The sequence below is a fragment of the Anabrus simplex genome, chromosome 14, assembly GCF_040414725.1.
Source record: "Anabrus simplex isolate iqAnaSimp1 chromosome 14, ASM4041472v1, whole genome shotgun sequence".
Classification (NCBI taxonomy): Eukaryota; Metazoa; Arthropoda; class Insecta; order Orthoptera; family Tettigoniidae; genus Anabrus; species Anabrus simplex.
Window position 1 is genome coordinate 80422419 of NC_090278.1, and position 24388 is coordinate 80446806.

At 38.8% G+C, this 24388-nt stretch overlaps 1 protein-coding gene across 1 annotated transcript in view; it reads right to left on the bottom strand.

Moving 5' to 3' along the window:
• Positions 1-6934: 6934 nt before the first annotated feature.
• The window catches only part of Jhbp16 (Juvenile hormone binding protein 16), a 35164-nt gene continuing 17710 nt past the window's right edge, over positions 6935-24388 (bottom strand). Inside the window, exons 4-6 of the mRNA XM_067158051.2 lie at positions 19301-19434; positions 15240-15398; positions 6935-7209 (exon numbers count right to left, since the gene is read on the bottom strand). Of these exons, the coding sequence (XP_067014152.2) occupies positions 7058-7209; positions 15240-15398; positions 19301-19434 (445 nt within the window). The 3' untranslated portion in view covers positions 6935-7057. The remainder of the gene's footprint in view (positions 7210-15239; positions 15399-19300; positions 19435-24388) is intronic.

The window sequence follows — 24388 nt, forward strand, 5'->3', positions numbered from 1 at the left end:
GCCCTCTTCATGCCTACTCCAGAAGCCATAGCGAGCTGTTTCATCTTTCAGAAAGTGAGGGTAGAGTGACTGAAAACCTTGGACTAGGACATGAATTTGTTCTTATAATCACCATAATTATGAAAATCACTGAAAATGCCCTTAAATTTATGGGAAAATACAATTAAAAAAATAAATAATGACTTTAAAATATTTGACCAAACTGAATTCTGGTGACTGTGTAAGAATGGTTTTACAAGTAACCGATCGCTGTTCTATTTAATGCATATTTGTTGTTTTTAGAGAGATAACTATCTCCTAGTTTACATGGAGATGTATATAAATATGGACAGAATAATTTTCTGGAATGTGTGAACACTTGCTGTTTGTTCTTCACACTCGTTACAGCTTTCACATGCGCTTGTCATTTAATGTCCTGCTGAACAACAAACTTCTTTTCCACAGTCACTGTATAATTTCAAAAATGAAGCATGCCCATCTGTCATAAACAGGTCTTTTCCAAATTCATTTACTAACTAAATTAAAAACACACTTTGTGATGGTTTCACTTTTGTCATTTTTCTTGCACATAACTACCTTACACACTTCGAAGGATAATTCTGTACTCAAGTGGAAAGTTATATAACTGTTGTTTTCAATCCCTTCTCCTTTCCATAAAATGTTCTTGGCCTTGAGGTACGCGGCTGTGAATGATTGGTTGTAGAGGTGGATGTTAAGGTGGGTGTATTGCATCTACTTGAGACACGTTAAGAAATACTTCCTCCTAATTATCTGTATTGTGTTCCTGCATATATCTTGGAAACGCACAGCTCAAAGGTATAAATCTTTTCCTCACCCTTTCTTAGTCACCATCAACTGCTGGTCAGTTTGCTTGGTCATGAAAGATATTTAGCAAATTTAACCATGTGTAAGAAAAATGTAGGCCTATAATATTCTATGTTGTCTAACAATAAACAATACATGCCTAAATTAAACATCATTTTAAAATGATCTAAAACCTTCTTGAAAGTTGAAATAATGACTGACGATCCCAAGTCGGCAAAAACTGCAAAAAAATGCACAATAAAAACATGCTATTATCTTTAGTTATATTACAGAATAAAATTCTGTACTACTGAGCAACAATCTGATGCAAAGGGAAATAGAAGACAACAATATCTGCCCCCTACACCATAATGTAGCCAGATCAATGATAGCTAACGCACTGAGAGGACAAGATTATAATATTTATGAAGAAGTCCACGGTCTCTCCAACAGAGGAAGCAACCAATGCATTGACATTATTGCTTTTAAGCCATCCTGTCCTGAACAATTAGATCCAACAATTAGATTTGAGGCCAATGAAAACCAGCCAGAAGCGGTAGGTGCAGGAAAAAAATAAGAATTTATTAAGAAACGGTGGACTTCTATAAGCAAAAGTATAAGCTCTCATCCATCTCTGCAATTGGCTTCATGCTAGGTGCTTGAGGAAACATACCTAAATTTTTTGTCAATTTCTGCAATACATTTGGGCTGAATAGAAATTTCAACTATAACATCGCCATTACCACACTCAAGAAGTCCATCATGATCTTGAAGAACCATGCCTGTGGACCTTAGATAAATGTTTGACGTACTTCATTCTTTTGCCTACACTTAACCTCATATGATCTCATTATCTACTGTATCTGTATCCATTATTGTTCTTCACGTACTCTTTGTCCTTGAGCAACCTGCAGCCATTTCAGGAAGATTGTATAATAACAATAATAGCTGATAGAACACTTCCAAGATATCTGAAGAGCCATAACCGTTTCAATTCCAAGCTTCCAGAGTCTCAGCTTGACTGGTTCACTCCTTTCACTCATCATCTACGTAAAAGACGTGGCAGAAAAAATTCAGAAGATATTAAGAATATGACATCAAGATCAAGAATAAGCCATACAGAAAGTTAGTTTGTTATCTGCAACTTGTGAAATGCACCATAGAATTACAGGCTCCAGGAGTCTATCACTCTAAATTTAGCTGAAAAATCTGCTATATCAGGTAAAACAATCCACTAATTTCCACCAGACATAAAAGAATATATCTGTCACACCAATACATGCAAATTTCAGCTGCTGCAGCCAGGCACATTCCGCCAAAACAAACCATGAAATTTTATTTGATAAAACTAAGATTTTATCAGTATCTTGTGAGAAAAATCCAAGGGGCTCTGAAAATACAGAAACACCCAAACAACACGATTTCAGAGGAAAGCTACAAAATTAGATATTCTTGGATGCTTATTACTGGTATACCCAAATTACTTACATGCAAGACAGAGCAAAATACAAAAATCCTGTCAAATTGCAGAAGAGTAACAAGAATTTTTCAATTTAATGTCGTGTGAGAGAGGCATTCTTGACAGGAATGCCAATGTGTACAATAATTTGTGTGACTACTGGACAGAAGGTCTCAGTCCAGAAAAATATCCTTCATAAACGTTGCTCAACAAAGTAGGACACAACTTATGAATCTCATTTTTGTCCCATGCTGGCATCAACTAAGGTTGGGTTGAAGGAAGAATCCCACCTCCAGTAGTTTTTTTTACTGCTAGTCTATGTAGTTATAAAATATATTCCAGCTTAAAATCTAATTACATTATTCAAAAAAATTACATGTTTCATTCCCTGAACAGTGACTTGTTGAGTCTTTTGGCTCAACATGAAAGAACATTTTATCTCATCATTATTATCATCATCATCATCATCATCATCATAAGTGTTTTTATTTCATTTATGCCGATTTTTGTACCGGTTTTAAGCCGAAGATGTTCCACAATAAGAATTAAACATGTACTTTTTTGAACGATGTAACTAGATTTTAAGCTGCATTATGTTTTATAATTACATAGACAAGCAGTAAAAAAAAACAAATAAGTACTAACCTTAGTCAAGTACGACGCACATCCACCAGTATTGCTTTGTCTTTCCCCTCTGTACTGTAGTTCAATTTGGCTCATACAAAGCAGATGGCTGTAGCTTTGAATGATATTGATGATGCTTGTTGTTTAAAGGGGCCTAACATCTAGGTCATCATCCACAAGCTTTGAATGAAACCTGCAGAGTAGTTAAAGGATTCCTGAAAGTAACCTCCACTGAGAAAATTTACTGCCTGACTGGTATTCAAAGTGAAGTGGTAGCAAGATGAGAGGACAAAAGTGGTGAACAACAGGAGTCACCACCTATTTGAACTTCAATCTCCTCCTAAAATACTAAAATCCAGAAAGAGTCCTCACCATCTCTACCACTTTAAAAAAATCGCTAGAAACAGCATGCAGAGACCTGTGGTGAAGTAGAATACAACACTTCCTGGACAGCAGCTCAGCTGGGCTACTGGAGGTCACTAAATCATTGAGAATTGGTACTGGAAGATCTAGGGACAACCTCAAGACAGAACTTTGAGATTGCGGGGAAATACAACCTATGCCACACATGTATGACTTGTTCAAGGGACCAAAGAAGGAATTGCTGTAACTGATTATTGAATGGGTTCAGTGTGACCACACAAAATATATCTGTACCTTAATGTGCCATGTATATTGTAATAATGTAACATTTATGTTATGTATATTTATATTTGTACCGTTCATAATCTATCAATGCTCTCACATGAAATAAAAATGAACAATAATAATAAAAATTTGTCTGTCTGCTCATCAATTTCGATCTTCCGTTTTACTCTAGGCCTACTAAACGACAGAGTAAATTGAATCTCTCTTGGGCATCTACGGCGGAATTTTAATGAATTTTTTCAGGTGAACACCAAATGTTTGCCAGGTCCGTGGTGCAGAGGTAGCATGCCTGCCTCTTACCCAGAGAACCCGGGTTTGATTCCTGGCCAGCTCAGAGATTTTTACCTGGATCTGAGGGCTGGTTCGAGGTCCACTCAGCCTATATGATTAGAATTGAGGAGCGATCTGATGGTGAGACAGTGGCCCCAGTCTAGAAAGCCAAGAATAACGGCCAAGAGGATCTGTCGTGCTGACCATACAACACCTCGTAATCTGCAAGCCATCAGACTGAGCAACAGTCGCTTGGTAGGCCAAGGCCCTTCAGGCCTGTAGCACCATGCAGTTAAGTTAGGAACACCAAATGTTTCACCAGAGATCTTTTAAATGCTGACAACGTACGACATAGACTGTTGAAAGGACTTCTCTGCCCCTGAAAAGTTACACTACTTCTGCTGGGTTTGAACCAGCTATCTTGGGATTTTGAGGCCAACACATTACCACTAATCTACAACAAGGACAGGGCATATTGTAATTTTGAGATTGGTTCAATGCATGATTTTATATTGTATGATACTGGAAAAAGGTACAATAATTTTAAAAAATTATTGATAATATCATGCGTGTGTTCAAAATGTGATTTTCTCTCAGTGGTATACTTGATAATTATGATGATTTAGATGATATGAATGGAAATAAATGGAAGTGTAATTCTCTTCTGTAGCAGTCCATGTCAGAGGTAACGGTTCCTCCAGGGGCTGGAGGTGCTAGTTGAAGAGTCTCATGAGCCACATGTTGGGGAGAATTCCTCCTCCCAAGCAGGGGCATTTTATGGGTGGAGGTATGGCAGACCAGCCTCCTCTACTTGTATTTCAGAAACATTCAGATTTTCCTGTGAAACAAATGAGAACTTAGTTTATTTCCTATCAGAAATTCACAGCCATATTGCATACCCTTTAGATTGGATTTCCAAAATAAATTCACACAGGTACCATTTGGGCCTAGCTTCTTCCATAGCTCTCCTGAGTGAATGCCAATGTTATGATACTTCGGCTTCATTAACACCTTTGCTCCTGTGGAGGAGGAAAGTCCTTTAGCGCACATTCAGTATAGCATACTCCAAAACGCTTGTATTTTCAGAGACCAGAAGAGTTCCACCCAAAAGTTTCTTTTTTTATTTTTCCAGTAGATGACGCGAGTGTCCTTTTTTCTCGACACTGTACAACCCTCCCTTTGTGTTCTTTTTCTCATTGTTTACAAGCCAATTTTGGCTCTTCTCAGATTGACTGAAATTGTAAGTGATGGTGGTTGTGTAGTAGACAAAGCTTCAAATGAGTAAATTTTGTAGTAATAAGATTGATTCCGGAAAAAGAAATATGTGATATTTTTCAGAATAATGATAGGTGCTGATCTGATAGCTTTGGATAGTGAACGCAAGTGTGATTACATGCGCAGCTAAAATGCTGGAAGGGTGAATAGTAATCTGGACAGGAACAATGACCAAGTTTCCTTTCTGTCATCCATCAGCCCCAATATTTGACATACATACGAGTAAGGACATAAAATGCAGACAAGCACAAGCATGGAAGAGCCTTCTCAAAGTAAAGAAATTTGCTCACTTCAAACATTGATATAGAAATTAGAAAGATGTTTCTGAAGACTTTCATCTGGAGTGTGGCATTGTATGGAAGTGAAACATGGACGAAAACTAGTTCAGAAAGAAAGAAAATAGAAGCTTTTGAAATGTGGTGTTACAGAATAATGCTGAAGGTGAGATGGATAGATCGAATCATGAATGAAGAGATACTGAATCAAATTCGTGAAAGGAGATCGATTTGGCTAAATTTGATGAGAAGAAGGGGTAGAATGATAGGACACATCTAAAGACACTCAGGACTTGTTCAGTTGGCTTTTGAAGGAAGTGTAGGCTGTAAGGATGGTAGGGGTTGACCAAGGTATGAATATGATAAGCAAATTAAAGCAGATGTAGGATGTAGAAACAAAAAGGTTATCACAGGATAGTGTGGCGTGGAAGGCTGCATCAAACCAGCCTATGGACTGATGACTCAAACAACAACAGATGTATATAAAAATAGTAAGAGAAACAATGTTACCGTATATTTTTTGTAAATATTTTTGTCAATAATTATTTCTGCAATATGAACTAATGTAGGTGGCATAAAAAACATGGCTGGGCCACAGTGGTGGCAAGGTGCTCAGACAGCCAGTAGCGAAAGTGTTAAAAGTGCTTTCTTCTAAAAATGTACAATAATATTGATAAAAATCCATAATTATTAAAACTTTATACAATACTTTTGCACTCTGAATTTGGCAATCATGATTCCATATTATAACAATGCCCTCGGTGCTTACGTTGAGATTACGCTAGGGCAAGGTATAGTGACCACCTTCATGGTTGATTTTAGCTGTCCCTGGCAACTGATTACATTGCATCATGTAGGAGTACATCACTTGCGTTGATAAAGGATACTGCAATGTATCTGAAACCTCAGCAAGAGATGTATAAAATAACAACATATTCAAAGTAGGAGAAAGAACTTAATAGCAATTCTGCAGACAGTGGAAGCCTTATACTCACCTGAATGCCCAAACCTAACAAAATCAGGATTGATCGAGAAGCTGGAAGTAATGGAGAGAAAGATTCTAATGTCGATATCAGGATCTCAAAGACTTCAAAATGGATCGTATGGGAAGAAATGCAATCAAGAATTGATGTCAAGATGGAAAAGATCTCTGACACCATCCAGAAAAGAAGAGCCCTGTTCTTTGGACACATCTTCAGAATGAACCCACAAAAACTAACCAGGCAAAGAGTGAGGTTGTTTGAGACCAAGAGAACTAGAATACACTGACATTGGGAGGTGAAAAAAAAGGATCCAGGAAAGTAGGAATACAAGGTATGGAAATTAAGTCTAGAATCATGAACAACGAGAGTTTCCTAGATGCTGGACTAAAAAATCCCTGAGGGCCGATGACCTCCGATGTTAGGCCCCTTTAAACAACAAGCATCATCAAAAAAACCTGAATGGAAGAAAGGAGAAGAATGCAGAATGATCAAGTGAGGAAGTGCTGGACATGGAACAAACACCTCAAGTAGCTGAAATCGAATTAAAATGGTCCACAGTTGGCCTAAATGACAAGAAGAATATCATAAAAACTTCATCCCTTATAATATTGTTGTACTCATTCATGTTCCATCACTTATTTACACTGATATTGACTGGTTCCCTTTGGTCAATGACGTATACATTTGCACTTTACATTCTTCTTTGCTGAATAGTTCTATCAGTCTGGAAATATTTGCTCAAATGGGAAGCGTTTGAAGTACTTGTTGAAGATCTCTGTGAAGGCAGTGCTGACAAGGTCATTGACAGCAGGGGTGAAGAGAGGTAACGTAGGTCTCCATGCTGAGTTGATCATTCTATCCAGCATGCCCTCTGAAACATACAGGAAGAAAACGTGTTTTTAAGAGTTTGATTTAAAAACTGCATTTATTTCTATATTTGCACAAACACACTATTTGATCAAAAGTATCCACAAACTAACTTCAAACTGAAGTCAGAGTTTGCTGGTAACATATTCTCTAGTATCTTAGAAGTGTAGCTTGCACGATGTGTAGAGTTATTATTTTTCTCCTTCTGGGTTGAGTCGTGTTGTTACCTTCTGTACATTCCATACAGTTTGCGGATGTTTCGAATACATTGCAGTATTCTTTGTCAAGGCAACTGGAATACCCCTACTATCAAAGGGTAAAGAAGGGTCCACCTACTCAATACTATTAGCTTGTATGATGTCTTATATAATTGGGACTAGTTTCGACCCCATATACACTGGGTCATCTTTAGCCACGTTCCAAGTGGAAAAACATATGCTCACATACAGCACATAATAAATTAGACAAACTGGTATGTTTCAATTTACAAGTCAAATACAGTATAAAAATACTGATGGAGTCCAAACAACACATCCAAAATTGAAATCAAATGATACTACTGCTGTTGGTGCCAAAGTGTTGGTGTCCATACCAAATGCACACATTTTATGAACAACATAGAGACACAAACCAAATAAACAATAGATCTGGATGTTTCCCTTCAACAAACCATTGTCCATATTACTACTGTGCAAAACACTATCTATAAACCAAATGGCTCGTCTATGCAGATGGGGAATGCCTACTCGCAGATCAATTCAAGAACTTTTGGTTGCTATAGCAGTGATGACATAGTTCCACACCAACAGCACCAGTGTCATTTAATTTCAATTTTGGATGTGTTGTTTGGACTTCACCAGTATTTTTAAATTTGGATTGTAAATTGAAACATTCCAGTTTGTCTAATTTATTATGTGTTGCATGTGAGCGTATGTTTTTCCAATTGGATCATGGCCGAAGATGACCCAGTGTATATGGGGTCAAAACTAGTCCCAGTTATATAAGACATTCATCATCATTTCCCTTTATCCAGCTGTAGCCGGGTAGGGGCAAATATGGTTCCTCTCCACTTTCTTCGGTCTTTCCACCACTCCTCCTCCAACACTGTGTCCCAGTCCAGGTTTCTTTCTATAATGCTGCGTTGGATGGTATCCTTCCATCTCAATCGTGGTCGTCCACGGCCTCTCCTTCCTTGGATTTGCATTTCCATCACCTTTTTTGGCATTCTTTCATCGCTCATTCGCTTTATGTGCCCAAACCATCTTAGTCGGCTCTTCTCTATTCTATCATTCATTTTTTCCAGTCCAATTTCTTCATGGATTTTCTCATTCTTTATTTTGTCTCTTCTACTCTTCTGTATCATACTCCTCAAGAACTTCATTTCAGCTGCCTGTATTCGACTCTCATCCTTCTTTGTCATTGTCCAAGTTTCTGCTCCGTAAGTTGTTATGGGTACGTAATACATCTAGTACATAGTATCCTTTGCTTCTGTTGGCACATCTTTGTCCCATAACATGTTTCTTACACTATGATAGAAACAACTTCCAGCTTGAATCCTTTTACTAATCTCAGCATCCAGTCGAGCATTCTCCATTAATTCACTCCCCAGGTATTTAAACGTTTCCACTACTTCCAAGGGCTTGTCTGCAAGTCTAATCTGACCTTTCCCTTCTTTCTCCCCTCTAGTCATAACAAGAGTTTTACTTTTTTCTACACTTATTTTCAATCCACATTCTTCGATCTTCCCATTCACCACATTCAACTGTTCTTGAACCTTCTTGTCATCTTCTCCCCAAATCACAATATCATCTGCAAATAACATCATACAATAAATAACATTATACAAGCTAATAGTATTGAATAGGTGGACCCTTCTCTACCCTTCGATAGTGATCAACTGTCAACAAGGAACATAACGAAATTCATAACCTATGATAAAATAACCCTACTCGATCTGAGGTAATCAGTCTCCCACACAGCAATCACACTACGAGAGTAGTTACTGACCTTGGCTCTATATATCCTACCCTGTCTGGCTGACATAAGCCCACTGACTGTCTTGTGAGAATTCTGGAATGTCATATGTCACAGTCAGGTGGGGGGGACTTGCCCATGCTGTTATATAATTTGACGTTCGACCTGCATGTTTATGTTGTTGTCTGCATTTCTTAATCTATGTACGATAGACATCTAAGAATTGAAGTGCTGAGATCAAAAATAGGACATGGCACTGAATAGAGATTTTGAGATATATCAATTTTTATATATAATTCTATGTAATAATATTCCTACACCTTATAGTTAATTGCATATGCTCATTAGAAATATTAAAGACATATACCAAAACATGTTATCATATAATAAAGACACATACTAGGAAATTGATAAAATAATAATAAAGACGTATGGCCTCCGTAGAGGCCTGGTGCAGGTCTTTTTCTCGTAGACGGTCTATTAGGCGACCTGCATGTCTGTGAAGATGAGGGCCCTACCTAGGATGTTTTCTAATGTTGAATACGCCACACACACCCAGCCCCCGAGACATTGGAATTAACCAATTGAGGTTAAAATCCCCGACCCAGCCGGGAATCAAACCCAACCGAAGGCCAGTACGTTGACCATTCAGCCAACAAGTCGGACAGAAAATTGATATTAGAAAATGATTGACAAGTCCTGTTTTTGATTTAAACAATGCTCAATTTACCAAAAATAAAGTTTTTCTCAAAAATGTGTACAATTTTATAGCAATAATGTGTTTTTAATCATTTTAAGCACATTAATACGCATTCCAGATAAGTGTATAAACATGCAACATATAACAAGACATTCATATTAAAATGGATGCTGTCATGGAAAGACAAGTTAATAACCTATCACTATCTTGGCTTGTAACAAGGAAGGAATAATAAAAGAGGATTTTCTTACTAAACAACCCAGCTTATTTAGTCACACTACTATGTTCATATTTGATTTGGACACCATAGTTCATTCCTGATCACTGCCACAAACTTCACTTTAGCACATCAGAAAATTTAAACACTGATTTAGACAGAGAAACAGTTACTGAACATGTCTCATTTTAGTATCAACAGGTGAAAAATCTTATAAATATAAGAACCACAGTAATAACTCATTATCATCATCATCATCATCATCATCATTTCCCATTATCCACCTGTAGCCAGGTAGGGACAATATGGTTCCTCTCCACTTTCTTCGATCATTCTAACACTCCTCCTCCCATACTGTGTCCCAGTCCAGGTTTCTTTACCTAATACTGTGTTGGATTATGTTCTTCCAACTCAATCGTGGTCGTCTATGGCCTCTCCTTCCTTACATTTGCATTTCCATCACCTTTCTTGGCATTCTTTCATCGTTCATTCACTTCTTGTGCCAAAACCATCTTAGTCGGCCATTCTCTATTCTACCATTCATTTTTTCCACTCCAGTTTCTTCATTCCTTATTTTATATCTTCTACTCGTCAAGAAAGTAATAACTCATATACCACCAAAATGATTACTAGTCCTGTTTTTTTTATCTCAGCACCTCAATTGCTGATTTTATGTCCTTCTTCTAAATTCATATTGTTCAGGTGTTTCTTGATTTCAATAGCCTCATGGATTTTTTTTTTTTTTTGAGATTCCAAGGATAGCTGCTACGATCTTGGTCTTGTCAAATGATACTTTGTGTCTTGGTTCTTGCTCTGCTCAATATGTTCTTTAAAGCAGGTTGAGATCAGATGTTTCGTCTCACCAAAGTAACACGTTCCGCAGCTGCATTCAATGTGGTAAACTCCAGGCTTGTCTCAAGTTATTTAACAGCGCGGGCAAGTCCCACCACCTGGCTGTAACACATAACGTTCCAGAATTCTCTCAAGACAGCCAGGGGGCTTACATCAGCCAGAGAGGGTAGGATATGTAAGGCAAAGGTCAGAAACTACTCTCCTAGTGTGATTATTGCCTGGGAGACTAATTACCTCGGATCGAGTAGGGGTATTTCATTTGCCTTGACAAAGAATACTGCAATGTATTTGAAATGTTGGCAAACTGTACGGAATGTAGAGAAAACAACAACATGTTTCAACCCACAAGGGGAACAAAACATTCTCTAGTAGTCGCTATTAACATGATGTTGGCCCACCTTTTGCTTTTATCACAGTCCTCACTCTGTTTGGAAGATTTTCCACCATGTGTCAGAATGTTTCCTTGGGAACGGCGTGCCATTCTTCCCGAAGATCCCCTAGCCAGAGAAAGTGTAGATGTTTGATGGTGGGGTCTGGAACAAAGTTGCTGTTCTAACTCATCCCACACGTGTTCTATTGGGTTTTGATCAGATCTATGGGTGGGCCATTCCACTTGCATAATATTATCATCTTTAAACCATTGGCTTAGAGCCTCCATGGCTCAAGCGGCAGTGCACCAGCCTCTGACCGCTGGGTTCCGTGGTTCAAATCCCAGTCACTCCATGTGAGATTTTTGCTGGACAAAGCAGAGGCGGGACAGGTTTTCCTCTGGGTACTCCAGTTTTACCTGTCATATTTCATTCCAGCAACACTCTCCAATATCATTTAATTTCATCTGTCATTCATTAATCATTGCCCCAGAGGAATACGACAGGCTTCGGCAGCTGGCACAATTCCTATCCTCGCTGCACCATTGGCTTACAGAGCCCACTTTATGACTTGGAGTGTTATCATGTTGGTATAAACAATTGTCTTCACTGAACTGATTTTCCATGCTAGGCATTACAAAAGCTCTGCGTTTACAGTGATACAGTCCTGCTGGAGGGCCGAGTACATGCCATGAGAAACATCCCTGCACCATAATGCCACCTCCTCCAAACTGCAATCTTGGTACTAAACATTCAGGTAGATAGCATTCTCCAGACATTCTTCATACGCAAACCATTCCATCAGATTGCCACAATCTATGACATGACTCAACACTCCAAATTATCTGCTTCCACTGTTCCAGTGTCCATTAGGATCACTTTTCACACCACGCCAGGCAGGGCTTTCTAGTAAGATGGGAAATATTTGGCTTATAAGCAGTTATTTGATCGTGGAACCCTGTTCTTCTTAATGCTTGATGCATAGCCATAGTTAAATCTATTAAAGAGACTATTTAAAGTAGGTTATGTTGGGTCCACCTTGTCAATGACTGAAAATGATTTAATCAATATGCATTCCCTTAATCAGTGAAGTCAAATCCTGAAACATGTAAGATAGAATAAATCATTTTCAGTCATTGAAAAAAGTGTATTGACAAGGTGGACCCAACATAAACTATTTTGTAGTTTCTTTAATAGATTTAGACAAGTCAATACAGTATCAAATCAAATAACTATTATGGTTAAGTTTATGAACAGCATAGTCATAGGTCTGGCTGGTACCTGATAACACCTTGGAATTCCCTAGTGATTCTTCAGGCAAGTGACGATTTACTCATACCGGTATCACCCTCTGTAATGCTCATTGGCCCCTCAGTGTCAGTAAATATAGCCGACCAGATTGAGGTTGTGCGGTGGTTATACGTTCATTTGAATGATAGCAGACTGCCTAAACAACTTCTCTACGGTGAGACTGGTCGTGGCAAAAGGCCTCAAGGTGCTGCTTTGAAACATTATAAAGACCAGCTTAAGAAGACTCTGAATAGCACCAACATAAATGCTAACACCTGGGCAACAACTGCACAGAACCGTGTTCTTTAGCGCAAAGCTACTGCAGAAGATGTCTCACTGTGTGGTCAGATCCAACTGTGTCCTCCACCCACCTTTGGATGTGATCACATGTTTCATGTGAAGAGTGGTTTGATCAATCATGAGCAACGTCTCCATACAGCCAACAGACTTTAAGAAGAATTGCAGAGGAAAGGACGTATTCTTGGAAACGAGTAGCAGCTGGCAAATTCTGTTAAGTACACGTCTTCTGCACCTTGCAGGTCTAGGAAGACGTATGTTCTTTTATTGAAGAAAGATGGTAATCCAATTCAACATTTTGTAATATATAATTATAATTTCTTTCTTGTTATTAATTCATGTCTTTTTTCTTCTCACTTGAGAGTAGCTTTATTTTCTGTTTCTTCTTTCCCATGTGCTGCTCGACAAGGCATCAAGATGGATATGATAGGAATGGGAATGTTGAAATGAATGTGTGATGTGGCAAGGGAGTCCAAAATCAGAAATTACTACAGCAGAGGTACAGGCAAGATAGGACTCATTAGAAGAAGATTCAGAATCCTAAGCTGAGATGGTTTGTCTACGCAGAGAGGAGGGAAAGATAGTAGGGGTGATAACTGTCACTGAAAACAGGAAGAGAGGAAGAACCAAGCTGAAGATCTGAGGGGGGAAGAATGAACAAATGAGACGATAGGAAGACATGGAAGAAAAGACTGATCTCATATCAATATAGGGATTGTAGTACAGTGAAGAGGAATGAATTTGTCATGATTATATTCAAGTGAAGGATGAGCACAAGCCATAGATAATGAGGCAACTCAGGAGCTATTGAAGACAATGATGGCTAACTGTAAGAAGAATTTAATGTCAGTGCAGAAACAATTGCCAACTGAGCAAACTGGTCATTCATTTAAGGACACATAATTGTGTGCTTGCATTAGGAAGATAGTGAGTTCGAATCCCACCTTCGGCAGCCCTGAAAATGGTTTCCAGTAGTTTCCCATTTTTGCACCAGGCAAATGATGTGGCTGTACATTAATTAAGGCCACTACCGATACCTTCCAAATCCCACACCTTTCCTATCCCATCATTGCTGAAAACCTTTGTTGTGTTAGTATGACATTAAAAAAGTTCTCAACGTGCTTTCAGAAGGGCAACACCATCTAGCCTTTCCAACTGAATTGCACAACTACTATCCCATAGATAATTCCACCGACTCCAATGTATAATAAATGTCAAGTTAACTTTTACTAAAAGAACACGACATCCATCTTCACAAGCAAATTTGAAGATTAGTCAATCTGACTTTAAGACAGACCTGCCAACACATAAAGCAACACACCTCAGCACTATATTTGACAAGCCCACACCTCACTGGAATAAGTATCACACAAGATACAAAGTACTCATCTAGCAACACACCAGGACTTTTAAGTGCATCTTAACTATGAAGAAGACAGAACTACAACAGGAGTAACGAGCACTGTAAGGGACCTATAGACAAATTTTAAATTTTACTGATTTTAACTTGTCATCAACACTGTTCATCACTGTTTTTAACTTGTTATTAATGCTTTTTAATCACATTCTTAAACTAAGTGATGTCCAATAATTTGTACAGGTTGTTTTATCTCATGTTCTTAAAGCAGCTGAGGATGATCAATACAGATTAAAACTGGTACTGCAAATAGTGCATTTTTAAGTATAAATACATTGTACTTTTAATAAGCAGTATTGATTAGGTGGAATTATCCCCATTTTACGATCGTGAACATCATCAATACGGACATGAAAGCAATAAAAAACCAAACCAAACCAAAGCCCATGGAACTACAGCCCTTGAAAGGCCTTGGCCTACCAAGCAACCGCTGCTCAGCCCAAAGGCCTGCAGATTACCAGGTGTCGTGTGGTCAGTACGACGAATCCTCTCGGCCGTTATTCTTGGCCTTCGAGACCGGAGCCGCTATCTCACCGTCAGATAGCTCCTCAATTCTAATCACGTAGGCTGAATGGACCTCAAACCAGCCCTCAGGTCCAGGTAAAAATCCCTGACCTGGTAGGAAATCGAACCTGGTGCTTCCGGGTAGGAGGCAGGCACACTCCCCTACACCACGGGGCCGGCTGAAAGCAATAAACTATAATAAAATTAAACAAGTAGGAAAAAAAAAGTTTTGAAAATGAACTAGGTTGAATGGAGAAAGTGCTCAGTTATGTGAAGACAGTAGTGAAAGTGTCTCTACTATGACTTGATTCATTCCTTGTTTGTTCTTTTCTAATATTTAAATTTGTCTGTAGATATCCAGCTTTTTCTTCTCTTTTTTACAAATTATCTCAAAGGAAACGTAGTTAAAACTCACCCACTACGGGTCGCCCTCTGAGCAGGTTTGTGATGTGAAGAGACATGTTTCCTATGTGTGTCACTTTGACATTGACCTTCAGAGGTCCACTGTAGTCCAGTTTACCGTCAGGAAGTACAATGGAACGTCGACTGATTGTAGTTGTCTGGTTGTAATCATCTGGAACAAAAATACTTTTTGAAATATGTAAGTGCAGGGCATTATATGGGAGTATCTTAATAAATTATCTAACACAACAGTACTGTAGGCAGAGGGTGTCACCGGGGGGAAGCCCCCTCCATTCTTGTAGAAACATTTTCAAATATTAACAAGATTTAATACATGAAGAAGCAAGCCATCTCTGATGTTTCGAGCATGATGTCTCTACTGACAGCGTCTATTTACAATCCCTATGAGTATGTTATCTTAATCTGAAACTGAACTTACTGAAATTAAATCCATCTCACAAGTGGAATTATAAAACGTACATTATTTTTCTCCTAGGCCTGGTTCACTGAATGTATTACTTTGCTGTCAAGTGTAAGATTCTTCTTCTTTTTCTCCTTCTTCATGTGCTCTCTCTCCTCACAGCAATCCTGTTGTTAGATCTTGCAGTGCTGAATAGTTTGCTGCAACTACAATAAAACCAGCTAAGAACTTCGTCTTCTACCACAGCTACATTTTCCATCAGTCTTGAATGATTACTTGCAGAAGATCCTCTGATTATATGGCCCAAGTACTGTAGCTTATGTATTTTAATGGTGTTAACTATCTCCTTACATTTATCAATCTTATGAGTATTGTTAATTATAGACACAGCCTCCCAAATCAAAGGAGTTCTCAGCCGCCTCTTAAAATAGTATGTCGTAGTTGGCACGAACTAGCCAATACATCTACCATTAATAATGCTTACCAAGAGCTCAGTCAGCTGCAGGTTTTACTATGAATTTGATAATCTGATTTTTTGCAAAAAAAGAAAGAAAGCCATCACAAATTATCGAACAGTATGGTGACAGGAATCTGAGCTAGTTGTTTCTCCCACTATTTGTGATGTGAATTCTCAGATACTACCAATCCAACCTTTTACAGTATGACACAGACAATTTGCCTGTAAGTTAGGGGTAACCATTCACCCTCTCAGCTCCTGGCTACATCACTGTAATATGACCATGCATTGCAGAAATTCAGACAACTTCTATGTACACATGTAAGTGGTATAACTAAAACTGTATGGGGTCTGCTGTCCATACATTAATTCCTTTTGCAATATTTTGGGGATATTCATCTTTTTTAGGTTAACTCAAGATCATAAGATGTTCTATAATATTCCTGAATTTCTTCAAGTCCAAATCTGCTACAGGGACAAAATATGGGCCCCCTACCTTATGTACAGTTGCTGCAAAATTTTAATATTGTTTCTAATTATTCATTTTCAATTTTATCATTGAGTAAGTATTCAGGTAGTTAAAATAATGGAAAGGATATTAGAAAGAAGAATGAGAAGAAAGATTGAAGGAGAGGAACTATATGGCTTCAGGTGTGGAAGATCTACAGTGGACCCAATCTTTAGCACGAGACAGCTGATGGAAAAGAACTGGGAATATGCAAAGGATCTGGTCATGACTTTCATATTTAGAAAAGGCATATGATAGTGTCCCCAGAGAGAAGGTTTGGGAAAACATGGTTAAAAAGAGACTCGGAAAAGAAATGTTAGAAATGGTGCAAACAATGTACAACAACTGTGTTAGCAGAGTACTGACCCCAGTTGGGAAGACAGAATGGTTTAGGAATAAGACTGGACTAAGACAGGGGAGTGTGCTGTCACCTCTCTTGTTTATTATGGTCATGGAGGAAATTGTAAAGGAAACAAAGGAAGCATATGGAGATGAAGAGATGATACTGCTATTTTTTATATTTTTTTATTTTTTTGCTAGGGGCTTTACGTCACACCGACACAGATAGGTCTTACGGCGACGATGGGACAGGAAAGGCCTAGGAGTTGGAAGGAAGCGGCCGTGGCCTTAATTAAGGTACAGCCCCAGCATTTGCCTGGTGTGAAAATGGGAAACCACGGAAAACCATTTTCAGGGCTGCCGATAGTGGGATTCGAACCTACTATCTCCCGGATGCAAGCTCACAGCCGCGCACCTCTATGCGCACGGCCAACTCGCCCGGTGATACTGCTATTTGCAGATGATGTTGTGATCTGGGGAAAGAACAACAAAGAAGTGCAAGATGAACTAGATGTACTGAATGAAAAAATTGAGAAGTATGGCATGAAAATCAGTACAGAGAAAAGTAAGGCTGTGATGATGTCGAGAGGGGAAAGGCAAGGAAAGGGCATTGTGAAAATTGGAATTCAGAGTCTGGAAATTGTGGACAGCTTTAAGTACCTAGGAAGTGAACTAATGCAAAATGCTAGGGTGGACATGGAGATTAGCGGGAGGGTACAGCAGGGTAATGCATTCTACCAAAGGGTAAGAAAACTTGTTTGGAGCAAAGAAGTGCCAAGGAAAAGTAAAGAGATAATGTACAAAATGTACTACCTATGTACCTATACTGACCTATGCAGCTGAGACTTGGACTTTGACGACCAGGCGAGAGAGTGGAATTCAGCCAGCGAGATGAAATTCCTAAGAAGTATGATAGGAAAGACAGAGTGAGAAATGAAGATGTTAGGAAGGAAGTTGGGATAGGAAAGCTAAATGAGAGAGTTGAAAAGAATAAACTAAGGTGGTCTGGACATGTAAAGAGGATGGAGGAGAATTGAATTCCAAGGCAGATGCTGGAGGCAAAGTGCGAAGGCAAGAGAGCAAGAGGAAGACCAAGCACAAGGTGGATTGAATCAGTGAAGAGCGGCATAAGAAGATGAAATTTAGACTCGGACAAGATCGTGGGAGAGGAATGGTGGAAGGAAAGAGCAAGATGAGGAAGACCAAGCACAAGGTGGATTGAATCAGTGAAGAGCGGCATAAGAAGATGAAATTTAGACTCGGACAAGATCGTGGGAGAGGAATGGTGGAAGGAAAGAGCAAGATGGAGAAGTGCCATACACACCCCAACCCAGCAGGAGCTGGATAAGGGGAAATGATGATGATGATGATGATGATGATGATGATGATGATGTGTTCAGGATCTACTAATCAATATCTATAAATTTCCACAGTTTCTAAAATGTTGAATGTTATCCCTTCTTGGACGTGAGTGTAAAAGAGTGAGAGTATTTTGTTTATTTCTTACACAGCTTCAAACCCCCAAGAAACAAAATATACTCATCAGCTTCTCAGCCATTAACACAGTGGGTCAAATTCAACCACACTCAGTCAACACACCAAATAAATTCAAACAGACTGATCTAGTTAAAATCATTTGTAAAATATGTGAATGTTTATACATTGGACAAGCTGGAAAAATGATTTGACATCAGATTTTAAGAGCACCAGGCACTTCAGCTACATAAGCACAAAAATCAGCAGTTGCTGCACATCTATATGACACAGGACATGAAGCATCAAATATCAACATTTTATCACTGCTTTACACACACACACACACACACACACACACACACATCACAAAAGGGATAAAATTGAACATTTTAGAAACTATGTAGATAAAGAAAACCAAAATAATGATTGTTAATAGAGCCAAGAAATTAGCCAGCACAGACATCTTCAAAGAACTGGAGAATGTCTCAGAAATGCAATACCTTGGGTTAGGTTGCTATGCTCCTGAAATTAAGAGATGAACAGCTATGGCCAAAAATATAATGATGAATTTGTCCCATTTATGGATGTATCACTCATCTATAATGATGATAATATATAATATTGTTTGAAAACAATTGTGTATCAACTAGATCAACAAGCTCTGAGACACATTGTGGAATAAAAAATATTACAGTTTGTGACCGGTAACAGTATTAATTACTTCATAACATTTTCAATTCTGTAATTATGCAACTTTTGAGTTCACACTGCTGGCAATAACACGCTGATTTACTGACTTGCATAGAAGTGTTCAATACTCAGCACTGCCTGTGCACGTAAAGAGAAGTTTCTGATTACGACCTAACAACTTACATAGAGAGAGATTCCAGAATCCTTTGTTATGTACAGGATACTGAAGTACAAGCCCGTCCATCTCGTATTCACCATTCAAGTATTTCTCAGGGAAGTACTGGGAGTATATAATGCGATGATTTCCAAAATCACTCCTGGAAAAGAGCGAGAAGAGTTACTTTACTAACGAGGAAACATAACATACTATTTGATGCATAGTATTACAAACATTTCTGACATTATAACACAACAGAAAAAAAGCAGAAAATTACAAATGAATGTCAAAATGATTAATCAATTGTATTTAAAGATGTGCCCATGATGAAGTGCCTCCCGTGTTTGACATACCCCTGTGGGTTTAGTTTAGTTTAGTTTAGTAATGTTTTATTTTACCTGGCAAGATTAAGGCCTTCAGGCCTTCTGTAACATCTAACCAGGAACTGAAATATACATACATTACATTCTATTACTTTACAATAATTAGATTTAATACAAATTAAATTAATAGTAATACGAGAATGGTGAGATTACATTTGGATTAAATAAATTAAGATTAAATTAAGATGAAATAAATCAGATATGATAAAAGGATAAATTCTTAAAACTAATATCCTACATGTAAAAAAACAGGTAGTGCATAAAATTTGATTTTAAAAACAAATCAGATAAGAATGTTAGACTCTCTACCAGTACATCCATAACAATAGAATGGTTGTAAGTAGCAGCATCAAGTTTACAGGTGATCCTTACTGGTGCATAAAATGTCTCCAAAGTGCTTCCTTGAAAGTGCGAATAGTGCTTAACCCCCTGATACTTTCGGGAAGGAGGTTCCACTCACGGCAGGCAATTACTGTAAATGATTTATCGTAGATGGAAGTTTTATGGGTAGGTAAAGCAAGGGTGGAATTATTAGCAGATCTGGTGTTAAGACTATGATAAGAGGATAGGTATTTGAAATACGAAATAAGGTAAAATGACTGTGAAGAATGAAGGATTTTATGGAGATGGCATAGGGTATGCACAGTGCGACGGATTTCTAGTCGGGGCCAAGATAGGTGGTTATATGAAGGAGTTACGTGGTCATAGTACAGTAGGTTACAGACGTATCTCACACGTGCATTTTGACCACGTTGTAATCTGCTCAATAACTTGCCCCAAGCGTCTCTATAAATCCCGTCCCAATAGTCAAAATGAGGGAAAACCAGAGCTTCTACCAGCATTTTTTTTTAGTTTTTCAGGAAATAAGTATTTATACCCACACAGCATGTGCAATGCAGAGAATGTTTCCTGGGTGATGTTTGTAACATGCGTTTTCCATGACATGTCATCATCGAAAGTAACGCCTAGGACTTTCACTGATGACATGAATGGTATGCTAGTATTACACAACATTATAGATGGAATCTCTGGTCGATTGACCTTCGCGAGTAGTTTCGGGTATCCAAGGATGATGGCTTGCGTTTTTGCTGGGTTTAACCTAAGACCATATCTCAAAGACCAAAAAGAAAATGATGTTAGATCCTGATTGATTTTGTCTATGGCCGAAAGTATTAGATTTGGAGATGTATGGAGGTACATTTGTACATCATCAGCATAAATATGGTATTTGCAGTGCGTTAGGTTTTGGGAAGCATCATTAATGTAAATAGAAAAAAGAAGGGGTCCTAACACTGACCCTTGGGGCACACCACACTGCACAGACCGCCAAGTTGATATGTTTATTCTATCTGTAACACACTGCCGACGGCCATACAGGTAGGAATGCAACCAAAGGAGGGCGCTGTCCGAGAAATGGAGGGAATCAATTTCGAGAGCAAAATGTCAGTGTCAATGGAGTCAAAAGCTTTGCTCAAATCTAGGAGTATTAAAACTGTCACTTCCTTGTTGTCCATAGCTTCTCGGTTGTCTTCTGTGACCTTCAGTAGTGCCGTTGTAGTATTGTGTGCTTGACGAAAACCAGATTGTAGTGGGTCAAATAAGTTGTAAGTCGTCATGTAGTCTGTTATTTGTCTATGAGCAATGAACTCTAGCGCTTTGGATAAAGCAGAAAGTATGCAGATGGCTCTGTAGTCAGATGGTTCAGAAGGGGAAACTACTTTTTTTTTAGAGGACGTATAATGCCCGCTTTCCATATTTCGGGAAATGTGCTGTCTACAAGGGAAGAGTTAAATATGTTAATTAGTGCGGGTAATATCACATCCAGAATAATTTTTATCATCTCTATTCCTATACTGTCATTTCCTTTTGCCGTTGATGTTATCCGATTTATAGCAAACCTGACTTGTGAGTGGGTTGCTGGACGGAAGTAGGTGTTTTTTCTATCTGTTCGCGTCTTTGCATAATTCACGTCTAGAACTTCCTGTTTCAGGGCTGCATTTAATGTGCAGTTACATGAAAAATAATCGTTCAGTTTTTCCAAGGGTATATTTATTTCGTCGTCGTCTCGTCCTCTGGTAATTCCAAAGCTTTGGGCCACGGTATCCGCTGCCTGTCATAAAAGGTGAATAAAACAGGCCTCAGGGCTCTTAACTTGGGAGTGTGGGTTAGCGACCATGGGGCCCTTCGCTGAGTCCTGGCGTTTCTTCCACTCACTTGTACCAGGCTCCTCACTTTCAGATATTTCTTATTCTTTTCCAACCCCGATGGTATTAGGTTTACGAGTCCTAGGGAGCCTTTCATTTTCATGCCCTTCGTGCCTCTTGTCTTTCTTCGACCGATACCTTCATATACAAAGTGTCGAACCTCTTCCACTCTTTCCGTCTCATTAGTGGTTGCCTATTTGTACTTCCTCTTAAAACAAAAACCACCGCCACATCCTGCTTGACAAGTATCATTAAACCTTACTTGCATTTGGCTACGAGGTGAAGTGAGAGGGATCTTCACTGCGAGTTCTTACGACCGGATGCCTTTCCTGACGTCAGCCTCATCAGAGAAACTGTGATATGAAATGAATGACGTGATATAATTATGATAGTAGGAAGGCAGAGGGTGAAACACAGTGCTGTCACATAGCTGACTTCTTTTCAAGGCTTAATGTCTCCATCCGACGGACGAATCACCATCAACAGCGTCATATGCCCTCGCTCTGGAGACTGTGGAGAGGTTTGGAATTGAATCCACACATTTGCACGCAATCTAGTGATTAGTGTTTATAATAATACTGTTATTGGTTCACGTCCCACGGTTTTCAGAGACGCCGATGTGCCGGAATTTTGTCCTGCGGGAGTTCTTTTACGTGCCGGTAAAGCTACCGGACATGGTGCTGGCGTATTTGAGCACCCTCAAATACGACCGGACTGAGCCAGGATCGAACTTGCCATCTTGGACTCAGAAAGCCAGCGCCTTAATCGTCTGAGCCACTCAGCCCGGCTAAAAATTGTACATCACCACCTCTCCTACCCTGACGGCCAGCATTGTGTTAGTAATCTTTAACGTAGACTTGTGCTCCTGGACAACAGGTAAATGGAAAGAAAAGTTTTAAGACGCTTTTAGTGTTTGGATAGAACGCATATATCACCGAGAGTATTTAATTTACGAACGTGTTTAATGTCTCAATTAACAGATAAAAGAGAAGGCTACCTATTACAAATATTTTACAAAAATTTAAAAATCTCAAACGCAGTTTTCATAAAACAGCGCTTCGAAGTAAGGCGAAATTTGTGCTAAATATGTGACGTCACACACATACTCTGTTATAAGATGGCGCTGTATTGACTCGCGCGTTCTGTTGGATGTTGATTTTCTCAAACTTTAACTTGAATCTTGTGCCAAGGAACTATCCCAGCACATTGGGCAATTCATTTATTGATCTCACTTTTACTGGTAACATTACTCCCAAACTCGTAAATTATTATTTCTCATATCACAGACCCATACTACACCGAGTTATTACCCACATTCCAAGTGCACCATGTTCTTTTGAATAAAATTTACTATCCACATAATATCTGTCTTTTATTTCTAATAAGTAAGTCTACAAAACCCCTCAAAACCCTGCGGCAGTTAGGATAGTGATCGCCTCCCGCCAATTTCTTTTCATCCAACGGGACTCGAACCAGCTAACCACAGTGTCTGACTCGATGCCTTACCAATCATGGCCACCAGGCTGGCTCATAATTGCATTAAAATGTGTATGCTATATTTCAACAAATACACCAGTTCTTGCGAAAATCATATTAGATAGGCCTATTTTCCATATATGTAATTCAGCATATTTACCTCATTAGAAAATACAGCACGAGACCTGTACTTCAATCAATCAATCAATCAATCAATCAATCAATCAATCAATCAATCAATCAATACTGATCTGCATTTAGGGCAGTCGCCCAGGTGGCAGATTCCCTATCTGTTGCTTTCCTAGCCTTTTCCTAAATGATTTCAAACAAATTGGAAATTTATTGAACATCTCCCTTGGTAAGTTATTCCAATCCCTAACTCCCCTTCCTATAAATGAATATTTGCCCCAGTTTGTCCTCTTGAATTCCAACTTTATCTTCATATTGTGATCTTTCCTACTTTTATAAACGCCACTCAAACTTATTCGTCTACTAATGTCATTCCACGCCATCTCTCCGCTGACAGCTCGGAACATACCACTTAGTCGAGCAGCTCTTCTTCTTTCTCTCAATTCTTCCCAACCCAAACTTAGCAACATTTTTGTAACGCTACTCTTTTGTCGGAAATCACCCAGAACAAATCGAGCTGCTTTTCTTTGGATTTTTTCCAGTTCTTGAATCAGGTAATCCTGGTGAGGGTCCCATACACTGGAACCATACTCTAGATGGGGTCTTACCAGAGACTTATATGCACTCTCCTTTACATCCTTACTACAACCCCTAAACACCCTCATAACCATGTGCAGAGATCTATACCCTTTATTTACAATCCCATTTATGTGATTACCCCAATGAAGATCTTTCCTTATATTAACACCTAGATACTTACAATGATCCCCAAAAGGAACTTTCACCCCATCAACGCAGTAATTAAAACTGAGAGGACTTTTCCTATTTGTGAAACTCACTACTCACTACTTATTAATGTGTCCTGCTTTTTTCTTGGTAAACTTATAATAGGTTCACCCTTGTACTAAAAAACACATTTAAC